The sequence below is a fragment of the Cavia porcellus genome, unplaced genomic scaffold, assembly GCF_034190915.1.
Source record: "Cavia porcellus strain 051 isolate PalLab524CR breed Dunkin Hartley unplaced genomic scaffold, mCavPor4.1 scaffold_14, whole genome shotgun sequence".
Classification (NCBI taxonomy): Eukaryota; Metazoa; Chordata; class Mammalia; order Rodentia; family Caviidae; genus Cavia; species Cavia porcellus.
This window is the reverse complement of record NW_026947497.1, coordinates 47,487,476-47,500,775: the sequence shown is the minus strand read 5'-3', so window position 1 is coordinate 47,500,775 and position 13,300 is coordinate 47,487,476. Positions and strand designations below refer to the sequence as shown.

General features: G+C 40.7%; 1 protein-coding gene across 1 annotated transcript in view; it reads left to right on the top strand.

Annotated features, from left to right (window-relative positions):
• The window catches only part of Dchs2 (dachsous cadherin-related 2), a 236,042-nt gene that overhangs the window by 112,961 nt on the left and 109,781 nt on the right, over positions 1-13,300 (top strand). The window contains exon 2 of the mRNA XM_063260869.1: positions 12,815-13,006. Within this exon, the coding sequence (XP_063116939.1) occupies positions 12,815-13,006 (192 nt within the window). The remainder of the gene's footprint in view (positions 1-12,814; positions 13,007-13,300) is intronic.

Sequence of the window (13,300 nt, the reverse complement as noted above, 5' to 3'; positions counted from 1 at the left end):
GCAACCCTGGATGATCCTGGGGACCAGGCAGATAAGCACACAATCCTGTATTGTGGAAGTGTTTGTTTATGGATTTAAACCTAAGTCACTTAGTGGCGTTTGAAGGTGAAGAACCTGCAGCTGACGTTGTATAGAGATGGGTACGTGTGTGGGCCTCGCAGAAGTGCACACCTGCAGGCGTGAATCCCCAAGGCGTGTATCAGGTTCTTAAGGTGGGACGTGTTCGAGCAGTGTGAAGAATTCCTGTGTTTAAACAAATGGACTATGAACAGTGCGGGAAGAGTGGTTGTTACTCATACTTAGGGATGTCATGTATAAGGTCTTTAACCCAGCAAAAAAGCTCGCATTTACTTTTATTGTTCTGATTGTTCTGCACTGTTTTGTCCACACATTGTTTAAAACAAAATTATCAGAAGAAATCGAAGGGCAAATTTTAATGGTTTCCTCCTCATTGTCTTACCTCTGTCTTTCTTGTTGTAGCGTACTTGTTTTTTTGTCTTTCTCCAAAGGAGCATTTCCTTATTGGCCCCTTTTCAGGCTTTCTTCATGGAGCAAATCACAAATAATTAGCCAAATCACATCTAACTTGCTTTGCCAAACAGCTACTGGTTCTAGGCAGATCACATAATTCTGAGGCAAAAGAAAGCTCATGAAAATATCTGGATGTGAGGTTAATATGAGGTAAATATGGTTTCCTTTCTACCTTTGGATGCTGTCGCTAGCAGTGATGTATGGCACTAAAGAATGACATGGCCCATTGTGATGACCATGCCCAAGGGAATGAGCCAGTGCACCAAGAATGGTCAGGGATGGCACAGAGGGAAATATAAATGACCTCGAACCTTGATGGGCATATTGAGTTACATTAGTCAGTGCTGGAACTTCCTCCTCCTTATCCCAGACTTCTTACAAAAGAGATTACAAGTGCCCTTTTTGTATTTAAGATGCTTTGGTTGGCTTTTGTTTTACCCACAACTGAAAGCATGCGTAGAAATAGGTGATTGCCTTCAGTAAAATGCAGAAAGGTCAAGTCACTGCTCAAGATTACACAACTGCTAAGAGGAAAAACTAGGGTTCCACACCAGTCTGGTGCTAGAATCCTGTGAAGTGAGTTGAACTCCTACATGAGCAGTGTGTTGTCACTACGTAGAGATGCTAACTTGTAAGAAATGGGCTTTTCACATAACTCATGTCAGCATCATGTTTACAAGGAACTATTAGCCTCTTCTGGCTGTGAATGTGCATTAGAATATCATAAGAAGCAATGAATTGCACATAATTCAGTGAGAATGAAATTTCAGAAATGAAGGGCAAAGGAAAATGGAGAGGAGTACTAAGATGAAGGCAGGTAGTACTTGGTGCTTGAAAGTAGACTGTGAGAAACCATGAACGTGTATCCAGCCTCATCTGGAGCCAACACAGTGATAGGATTCATCCAATCCCTGAGTTAGAAGCATTCCCACTACTGAGGAAACCATCAGTCAGCTTCCCTGACATGGAAGCTGGAGTAAATGTTCTTCCTAATATGTCATCATTACTTTCTTGTTGCTGGGACAAAATACCCAATACCCATAAATTACAGGAGAACAAGTTTATTTCAGCTCACAGTTTGTAGAGGTTCAGGAGTTACCCGGCTCCAAGGTGGGGCTGTATGGCAGAGGAGACAGTCCATAGCATGGTGAGCAGGAGGCAAGGAAACTTCCTTCTTCTTTCCATTTTTATTCCATCTAAGCTACAAGCATACTGATTAGTGCCACTCACAGCTAGGGTGAGACCTATTTTCAGTAAATCCAGCCAGCCACACCTAGAACTGTCCAAAACTATGCTGTATTAACCCTGTAGCACATACCTTTAATCCTACTATTAAACCCTCATGATCCAGACACCTCTGAAAAGTATCACCTATGAGCACATGAGGCTCGGGGGGACATCTGGATATAATCCATAATGCTACAAGTGTTCCTAAAAGAAACATTGAAGTGTAACAGGAAATTCACTAAATAATACGTCTACAGTAATGGTACAGTTCTGTACAAGTGCTTATCCTCAGGGAGAGAGACAAAGCAACACAGTCTCTGCTCTCACAGTTAGATCTTCCTTTTCTCTAGGAAAGCAAAGCTGTTAAAGTGACCCTAAGTTTCTAAGCCTTAACTTTTGCCAGTTGTGATTCTGATCATTTGCTGCTGTGAAAATGAAAGCAGTTAAAAAATTATACATACATTTCTGTAAGTTGAGTCCATGTTGGAACTCACAGTCTATACATTTAAATCTACTATTTGTGTCTTTTTCATTAGGATTTTCAGTACCTCTATTGGGTTCAGAGTGCATCGGTCCCTGTGTATATCTGGGAATGCCACCTTTCAGTGGAAAGAGCTTTGTGCATAAATTAGGGTATCTGTTTGTTTAACAAGACATGCACAAGAGATCTACAACTAAAAGGCAGTTAAATGAGTCTAATTTATGATATTCGTTCCCAAAAGTAGAGGATGCTCAAATATGAATCCTGGAGGAAAACTCAAGTCCTCCCCTGGTGCTTCTGGGTGTGCTTCATGAGTGGCCCAAGGAGAGGGTGGCCCTTAACAGTCATACAGCACTGGCACTTTGCATATATGTGGTACAAAGCAGGCTCAATATAGAACATTGTTTACAAACACACGCTCTTTAAAAAGTGGAATTCTCCATGGTCATGTCCAAAGAGACAACATCAGTTAGTAGTGTGAAGTCTATTATCCAGATTTTTATTTTCTCTAAAGTTAATAAAATGTGTGTAATTTCACAGCCATCTTTATCTTGAGCTAGGATACTAGTCAGAAGGAAATGAGGTTTTCCTTTCATGGTAAGCTGGTACCACCTGGCCTGTGGCCGTCTCAGGTAAGGACTCAGGTGGCCACAGGGTGAGGACACCTGGTTCTCTTCCTCTGCTGGAAGATACAGAATCCCAGAATGTGCAGCCATCACCTTTTCCTTTGGATTCTTGCAACACAGCCCAGCCTCTGTGGCACTGAGAGGGCCTAGGAGAGCAGCTGCCCCTTGGCCTGTGCTTTGGCCTGGACTTTCATTCTAGTTTGTGCGTGGTCACTGGGGAAGGATTCCTTTGCTTCAGTCTGTTTAACTCTTCCTCTTTGCCTCTAGCATTTTGTCTCTTCTTATAGGAGTCACATCAGTGAATCTCTGACCTTCGTACTTTGCATTCTAGAGTGTCAGATTGGTGACACTGGTCCTGAGGTGGAGAGTGGGACGAGGTCTGCATCCAACCTGGCCAGAGCAGGATCACCAAGGAATAGGCAAATACTTCCCTGAGACAGAGGCTGATCCTGCATCGGTCTCAAGTCCTGTCTCCTGAGGATCAGTGTAAAACCCCTTCCATTTGCTTAACCACGCCAGGCTCTAGGTTCGGAAGCAGGAGGTTCACTGTGCCACACATAAGCTGTGTTCTAAATTCCAAAGAGTGACTTTGCTTTTCCTGCTCTTTTTTTTTTTAAAAAAAGAAACTTTAGTTCTTGATGGCATATCCCAGTTGATTTTCTATGTCTACAAAGTAAACTGCTTTATTTTTAAACAAATGCATACTCTTCCAAACAGCACTATACAATTAAACAGTCCATTCTTAAGGACCTTTGGGGCATTTCTAGTTCTTTCTTTTGTTGTTTTTGGTACTGGATATGGGACCTGAGTCCTTGCAAATGCTAGGCAAGCACTCTACTACTAAGGTTCACCTCAGTATATTTCTAGTTTCTTATGGGAAAATGAGAACATCTTATAATCAACACTGAACGCAGTCAACACTTTTCATCCATCCTAATCTGAAAGGTAAAAGTGGTATAATACAAAATGTTACTAAGTCTGGTATTTTTAGTACATGTTTAATTGCATGTCTGGATCTCACCTGATGGCTCTCAGCACTGTTCTTAAACTCCTTCCCCTAGGATGAGAGATGCAGCTGGTCTGCAACTGTTGGCCAGGTGGTTTTTCTGAAGCTTAGGAAAGAGAGTAAAAGAGTAACTCCAGAGTTTGACTTCAGCCACAGGGAAGATGGAGGTGCCATTTTATTAGAGAGGAGTGAGAGAGGGGTGATTTTGTGCACTGTGTGGAAGACGCCCCAAAATTCTGATTTGGCCACATTAACTGTGAGATTCCTATGAAACATACCCAGTGTGCAGATCATGGAAATGGTTTCATAGATGGATTTAGATCTCAAGAAAGGGTTCGTGATGGGGGTGTGAAGCCAGAATGGCCCTGACATAAGAGCTATTCAAAATCGTGATATCAGATGAGCTCACCCAAGCGGAGAAGGCAGAAAGAGCAAAAGAAGACATTTCCTTAGAAGTCTAGAGGCACCAAAATCTGTGTATACAAGGGATATGTGAAAAGAAATCCCACTGTGAAATGTTGGAGGTAAGAAGGAAGAATAAAAATGAAGTATTAGCTTTTATAAGGTCGTTTCTTCTGCCAAATCTCCTAGAAGGTTCATACTAGCCAACAAATTTATATCTGAGCTTTAGGGAAATAAAAACCTTGGAAGAAATATTTAGCTAAAAGCCTGACACGAATTTGTTTCTCATTTAAGGATTTATAGTATAAGGCATTGTGAGTATCGGTGTTAAACATACATTATTTGTAGTCCAAATTGAGTTTTGGATGTGCAAGCTGTTTCCAATCATGTGATCCTTTGTGTTTCTGGATGTATTGTAAGAGTCCTGTGAAAGCACCCAGTTATGAATTAATTCATTTTCTCCTTGATTGTGTTATTGTTTAGTAATGAAGAGTGCTATGAAGAATTTGAAAGTGTGGCCGTCTGCAACATTTAAAGAAGCTGTATTGAGCTGTCATTTATGAAAATTACACAGAGGAACATAATAGCTGATCGATGATCATAGAAGCAAACAGAACTTTCTAATCTTGTTGCAAACACTGTTAAAGAGTTAAAAAGTAAATGAAAGCCATGTAGTTAGAACTTGTAAATTAGGAGCCCTAACTCTTTTTCAAGTATTTGGAAGTAAAGAGTTGTGTAGGCATATTTTGGGCTACATTGTGCGTCCATCTATGTCTATTTACTACCAGGGATATTACCATGAGTTTAAACATTAGTATGACACCATAACTGCCACCAGTATTTTTGTCTATTCTTTGGCCATGAAGTTATCAGAAACCTAGATCTGGTCATTCAAATATGTCAGTAAATCAAGGATATGTGTGCTTTTGAAAGTGCTAATCAGTAGAGGTACTATTGGCAAGTTAAATTTTATGCCATGAATATCAGCTAACTTATTTTAGTGATGAGTGTCTTGCATATGGAAGAAGGGTCTACTTCACTGAAACAGCCTGACAGTGAGGAAGAACCTTCATGTAGCTGCAGAGAAGTGACTGACCTTTTGACTTTAACTCCCCTTGATCCTGTCTAGCTAGATGCTGTAGATGGGCTTTATTTGATTTGCATGTGAATCACAGAGAGTTACAATTGAGATAATAGGAATCTTATTGGAAGAGTTGGTAGACATTTATTAGATCGTGTTTTCACTGTGGGTGTTTCCAGTGACAAGCAGTAATAAAATGAAGCTTTTGTCCAATATAAAGTCATGATATTAAAAATTAAGCTCAGCGAAAAAATTTTGGCTGGGACTAGAAATCAAATGGTCTAAGTTCTTTTTAAAATAATTTAGGATTTATCTTTGTCATAAAGGTAGGTCAACTGTTTTGGTGTACACGCCTGTAATTCCAGCACTCCTGGAAGCTAGGCAGAAAGATTGTGAGTTCAAGCCCATCCTGGCCAACTTAGTGAGTTGGCGAGATGTTGTCTCAAGTTCATGACCAAAGTCCCAGTTCACTTCCTAGGGTGGACAGAGGGTCAGAGTGGGCAGGAGTAAGTAGCACATACAGGCAGGGATGAACGCACACTACACTCACCATGAAACAGGCTCAATACAGGATTTTTTGTTTGGTTTCTTTGTTTTGGTGTGTGTGTGTGTGTTGTGTTTTTGGGACAGGGTCACCCTATGTAGTTCAGGCTGGCCCTGAGTTTGCAGAAATCTTCTTCCCTCAGCCTCAGAAGTGCTGGAATTATAGGCCTGTGCCTCCCAACTCAATACAGAATTTTAAATGAAGTCCTAATAAGCACTGTACCTAAAGCACCAATACTATTACCTAAGTCACCAATATTGTATTTTTTGTAAAATGTAACAATTATATTTATGGGGTTTGGCATGGTACTTCAACTCATACACACAGGAAGTACTCATCAAACCCAGCCTCTTGTCTGCCCAGTGATCTAAAGGTGTGTTCTTCTGCTTTAGATTCAGGGTGGGCCAACTACAAGCCTGGCCAGAACCAGCGTGCGGCCTGTGGTTGTACCACCTATGAACTCATAGTGGTTCTTACACTCTTAAATGGTTGAAAAAATGAGAGACAGATACAGAGACAGAGACAGAGAGAGAGAGAGAGAGAGAGAGAGAGAGAGAGATTTTGTGACAAATAAAACTTAAATAGAAATGAGCACCGCTGTCCAGGACTGCTCAGGGGAGACCATTTGCCCGGTGCGGGTGCGGCACTGGGTTCATTCCTCAGTGTGCTGCAGGGGCTGCCATGGTACCTGCAGAGCCTGCACAGCAGCTGCGGGATCCTCATGGGTTTCCGGGAAGGGAACCCTGTGTACATGCACTCACTAACTGAATCAGCAGGTGATGGATCCCATGACCTGCCAGCTATTTTCAGGCCCGAGAGTTTTTGATCCTCAGCTCCTTTTTATTAATGTTTCCGTGATATTATTTTTATTTCTGAAAATTAAAAAAGTAACAAAATTATTTTAAAAATTATTATTTCCCACATTAGAGTCCTTCACATTTGGCCGCTCTTGAGGTTTTTTTATTGTGCACATTAGATTGAGGGGGCATAAATTGAATAATTTAAGTGTAATTTTTTAAAGGAAAACTGTACATCATGGACATTTTAATTGCATCTCTATATAGGTTCATGGCTTTTTTGAACAAGTTTTTTTGTAAAACATTTGGATTCTTGAATAAATCATACTGTAACTTTTGTCCTCTTTCTACATGTGTTCCTAGAAGTGTATTGAGTCAAAGGAGATGAATGTTTTTAGGTAGAGAATGTTTGACACTTAATGTGACACAAAGTTTCTCTCCACAGGGGCGATCCAAATGAGTGCGTGTTTGGTAACCCTTTTCCAGAACTCGGTATATTATCTTGGTGGTTTCTAATTTGCAGGGTAAAAATGTTATTTTATATTTCATTAATTTGATCACTACTAAATATATCTTAAATATATTTATTTTTCTGTGAATTGCCCGTTCACATTCTTTGGCTATTTTGTTGTTGTGGTGGTTGGAGTATTGGGCAATAAGTATCATTTTTATTTTTAAAGGTTTATTTCTACATTAGAGACATTAACTTGTTTGCATATATTTGTTGAAGATACCTTACTAGTTTTGCCTTTACATTTTTATGGACTTTTTTTCACCTAATGAAATATTAAATGCTTGGGTAGTCATTGTACTAACTTTTTTTCCTTTGGGATTTTTTTATTTATTGTTTTGTTTTGATGTATCTTTTCATCTTGAAATTTCTTTTTAGTGTAAGGATCAGCCAAATACATACTTGTGTGTTAAATGTGTGATTACTTATTTTTAATCTGTCTAGTTAGAATTTATTTCAATATGAAGTAAGCATTGAACTGGACACTACTCCACATATGCTTTGGCAATTTTTCTAGCAATTTATGTGAATAAACCCACATCCCTCATTAGTTTCCTTTGTACTATACTAAAAAAGGTATTTTGGTTAAAATTTGTTCTGAGTCTTGTTTTTGGTTTAACTGCAGTGCCTACCATATTTTGTTTTAGATCACACCATTTTAATTGTTTAGTTTGAAGCACTTTCAAAAACAAGTTTTCCTCCCATCTCACTGGTTAAAATTGCTTGGGGGGAAAGAGGTGGAGAAAAGATGATTCTAAGTATTAGGGTTAGTAGTTTCTTAATCCCTTTTTTAATTAAGACAGTATATACAGGTTATCCTGACCATCTTTTGACTGTAACTTGAGGATCTGTATTTAGCCTATTCATCTAAGAGTTGTATCAATTTCTCTGAAAATACATTTTAAAAGATAGCACTGAAGCACAGCTGTGTTTCCAGCCTGATAATCTTTATCCCTCTTTTGCCTAGCTGATTTTAGTCGTACCATTTTTGGTGGCTTATCAAAAGCCTTATAAATTGATGAAGCTTCATTAATGCAACATACTCTCTTCCGTGAGTTGCATTGTGAAACATTTTGTACTTATCTGTTTCCTTGGGAGGTCAACTGGGCAGAATGGTTATCAAAATCATTCTTCTGCATGTTTCTATATTATACACACTATTCGATTTGTTTCTTCACACAGTGAATGCACAGAGTACCTTTTGCTGTCAACAGGCACTGATGTTGTAGGTGCTAGAGAACCAGGGCAAGATGAGATCCATTTGATCTGGCACTTAAATTGTACTGGAGAAGATATATATCATATACATATTCTATGTATTATATATATAGTATGCATTATATATACATATATATATAGTAATCAGTAAATGAATAGGTAAGAATATGTGATGTAGCATAAGGTGGAGAGAATTGCTCAGTGAAGTAGGGTGACAAGAATGTGCATGGCAGATTGGAGGGTGATGCTCTTTATATAGAGGATCTGGAAGGCTGCGTGACTTGGTGGTGTATATAGACTTGAGCGAGCTGAGGCAGCAGGTTATACACAAGTGTGAGGGAAAAGCCTTCCAGGCAGAAGGGACAGCAAGTGAAAAGGTGTTACCATGCTGGTGAATTCCAGAACCATCCAAGAGCCTAATGTGTAGAAAGTGAGGCAAGGCCAGAGAGCAGTGGGAGATAAGGGCAGAGGACAGGTTCAGGACAGACTGGCAGGCAAGGGTAGGGTTTATTGGCTCTAGTGGAAGCCAGTGGAGGATTCTGAGCAGGACAGTTACAAATCAGTGTCCTTCTCCAGTACATGTTTTGCTGCTCTAATAATAACTGACAAGACAGCAGGGCAGCAGTGTTGAAAGCGGAGTTAGGAGGCCCTTGGGGCGCGTTGCATTTGAGGCACAGGAGGAGATACTGACTGTCAGTAAGATGATCCATGAGCCTGCAGCATAGAGCAGAGGTACAGAACAGGAAGTCATCCACACAGAGCTCAGCTGAGGGCTGTGAGGCTGCTTCAGGTCACTCGGGGATCCTGTTAGCATTCTGGGGCCAATGTAATAATCCTACATTCATTTGGTGGCCTCAAACCACAGGAAGTATTGCGTCTCACAGTTTTGGAAACTATAGAGTCCTAAATCCAGCAAGTCCTAAATCCAAATTCTCTCCTTGGTGGGGTGAAGATGAGCTGTCTCTTCCGGTCTCTGGACCTTAGCCCTAAGCCCATCCCCACTCTGTCTGTCAGTGCTCCTTGGCTTGTAGCCCCATCTACCTCTGCTACTGCAGTCAATCACTCTCTCCATATAAAGCAAATAATTAGTTGGAGGTTTTGTATCAGTAATTTTGTTTCTTCAAATTGTTACGTGGGCATGGTGAAAATTCATCAATTATAAGGAAAACTAAGAGGGTTCTGATGTTAAATTTTGTCTAAAATGTGGCTGTGATTTCCCCAGGTAGATCTTGTTTCGTTTGATCATTTCCTTGGTGTGGTGCTCTGGGATTTGTCTGAAAATGTCCCTGCATTAAGGGATGTAGTTGCTTAGGAGTAATGCTACCAACAAATGTCACCCTGTAGCTTTTGGGATGGGTCTCACTGCTGTGAATGGCTGATCTGACACATGCTGGCCACAGATGGGAGGACCATACCAGAGGCAGTGGGGCTCTCCTAGAATGGTTTCTAACTCTAAGCACCAGGTTATAGGAAATAGGGCTGATAAAGTAAATGAATACCAAGAATGTAATCAGCCATGTTCCTCCTGTGGATCATGAATGTGTGTGTAGATATAAATATAGATACAGATTTAGATATAGGTAGTATTGATTAAAACAAGATCTTTTTTATTTTCAATCTAGAATTAAATGACTACAAAAGGCATAATAAAAAATACAGGTTGTCTTTTCATTTGCCTTCCTCTAAAAACCATTAGAGCAATATGCCAGAATTGTTTCTGCAAAACTGATCCTGTCACAGGATATGCCAATGGGAGGCTTTTGGGGTGTAACTTCCCATTTGCTTCGGTTTGACGACCTAGTAGAAGCACCTTGTGGACCCACATAATCTCACACATCTTCCTGCATTGCACAAAGGTAAACTTTCAGCAGAAGCTATTTTTATTGATCAGATTTTCTGGGTTCCTTTGTATGTCTCAGTGTATCTTACAGTTCTGCTGTGACCCAGTAATGTTCTCTGGTTAACTTTAGTGTTGAAGGGTCTCAGGCCAGAGAGCCACTGCCATCTCCATCCTCCCAGTCAAAGTGATTTTTGGGGTCATGCCACTGTGACATCATCAACTAAAAAAATATATGTTCCTTACTTTTACTTCTGTGTTCTCTTTTAATGAGCCAATTATTAGTTGGGTGTTGGCCTTTCTCAGTTGATCTAATCAATTCTCTTATTTCCCATTGTTATGGCTTTATTTCTTTTCCCGCTTTATGGAACTCAGTTGGGATTTGACCACGTGCAATAGAAAGTTCAGCCAAGCCAGGAGGCCCCCAACACTGCCATGAGTTGTTTTTGTGTGTGCTGATGCTCTTTCAGACACAAAACCACAAGCGTGTGAGGAAAAGAGCTACTTGGGAGTGGCGTCACCCATGAGGAGCACATTGTGCTTGCAGGAGTGTCAGAAGATTTTCTGAGGGGATGTATTTTTCAGTAAATAAAAAGACAAAAAGACAAGACTTCAGATATCTCTATCTATCTATCTATCTATCTATCTATCTATCTATCTATCTATCATGACATTAAGAGTCTATCCTTGCTGTAGAGTTGTGGCTTGGCCAAATGCTTCAAATTTAAAAGATTATCTAATTTGCTTCTAATGCAAAACAAATAATTGGATGGATGTGTCATATTATGTTTTGTGATCCTCAATAAGCACATAAGCACTCTGGTCTGACTTCTGATCTGTAAAATGGAAATCGCAGTCTCACTGTTTGAATGTCCACTTTGTATGTTTTGATACTGTGATTTGAGCAACTATCTCTAAGATGATAATATGTAATCTATTAACTGGTGATTTCTTAGTGTTTTTTTTTTTTTGTAGTTCTGTATTACTTGTACCCTTATACCACTTTGTTTTGTTTTGTTTTTTCTCTTTTTCTTTTTAAATAAAATTTTTTAAAAAAAAAGGAAATTCGTAGCTTGTACACTGTAGGTGTGTAATAAATGTGAAGCTCTTACAAGAATAGTCATTCTGTAAATCTCACTCTTCCTCCCCTCTTCTCTCTCTCTTCCCTTAAATGGCCTCTATTGAATGCTGTGATCTACCTGGGTTGTAAGTCAGAGGAATTATACTGAGCTCCAGTTTAGGAATATTTCGTGTTCTGTACATCACTTGTATTTCTCATTGAGCAGTGGCTCTCTCTATTCTGTTACATGGCTTCCATTGCCTGCAGACAGCTGTGGTCTGAAATATTAATGGAAAATTACAAAAGTAACCATAAAGGTTCCCACTGCTGTTCTCTGTAGTATGATGAAATCACGCACCGTCCTTTGCCGTCTTATCTGGGGTGCGAATTATCTCTGTGCTGTGAATTCATACTGCTGGCTGCCTGCTCAGGGCCATTGAGAAGGACAGAGCAGCCCCATTCACATAGCTTCTGTTTTAGTGCATTTTTATAATTGTTTTGCCCCCCTCGTCCACCTCTTCGTCTTTTTCTTTTTCTTTCATGGTACTAAGGGTAGAACACATTAGTCAAATATTCTGCCACTGCACTGCAGCTCAAGTCCTCTCTACTTTATTATTTATAATTGTTACCTTCTCACTGTTATAAGAGTTATGACTAAATTACAAATTAAACTTTATCACAGCTATATGTAGGAAAACATTATATGTAGGGGTTCTCACTGTCTGTAGTTTTAGGCATGCAGTGTGGATCTTAGAATGAATGCACTGATCCTCAGATAAGCTCCCACAGTTAGGATACTGTTGTTTTCCACGATTCCAGTTGTTTCATTCTTTCTACCAGGCACAGGACTGCTGCTAACATAAAAGGCACTTATGGAATAAGAACCAAGTCCCTCCCCTGTGGGCAATTCATGCTCCATCTCTGTGTACCTGTTCTGGAGAGCTGAGTGTGGGCTGGATTTTGTTCTCAAATGACTGCCAGGAAGGCAGCCCTCTGGCTGGGGTGCTGCTTCCCAAAAGAAACCGTGCTAGGAGATGAGAATCTCACCCCCGTCCTGGTGAATTCTATCATGGGGTTGGAATTCCTGAGCCATTTACTACTTCAACTTTTGTTGCTTGCCTTCACCAAAAGACTACATAAAGGAAGAACCAGATGCATTATAGAATCCTACTTGTCATGCGGGTGTTTTTAAACCTCTCAGATTCAGTGAGACCAGTTTGGTTTACTGAAAGGAGCAAGAGGACAATAGAACCCAGACTTTTAGAACCCAGACTTTTGGAAGTGTCAGAGTGGGCCTAGAGACAGAAAGGAGAGTGCCCAGGAGAAGAGCAGAGTAATCAAGGAGGTGAGAGGAGAGAGAGGGGGAACCCCAAGGCCTGTGCCTCCTGACCGGCTGTGAGTTACTTGCTTATACAAATCGTCCCAAGAGTTAGGGAGCCCCAAAAGTAGCAGGAGCATTGCACTGATCGTCTGGTGTCTCTCCTGTCTCCTAGGTAAAAGCTTCTGATGCAGACGCGGGGCTCTATGGCTTGGTTGAGTACTCGCTTTACGATGGATTCCAGAGCGAGGAGGCACCTCCAGCGTTCCACATCAATCCCCACGACGGGCAGATCTGTGTGTCTCAAGACCTGGACAGGGAAAGGGACCCAGCCACCTTTGATCTCTTGGTGAAAGCTAAGGATGGGGTAAGTCCTTCGGTACGGATTTCAAACATCCTGAACCACAGTGTCCATGTCAGAATGTCAAGGGTTGTCAACATTAACTAATCGCTAATTGGGATTTATGTACCCACTGCCCCTCCTCCCACACCCTTTGCTTTTTTGAGCTGGAGGCTCACCTTGTAGTCCAGGCCGGTCTTGCACTCACTATGTATCTCAGGCTGAATTCATGGTCCTCTTACCTCAGCCTTCCAAGTGCTGGGATTACAGGTGTGTGCCTCCACACCCAGCTCACCTCACCTGCTGCTATTTCTGGAGGTT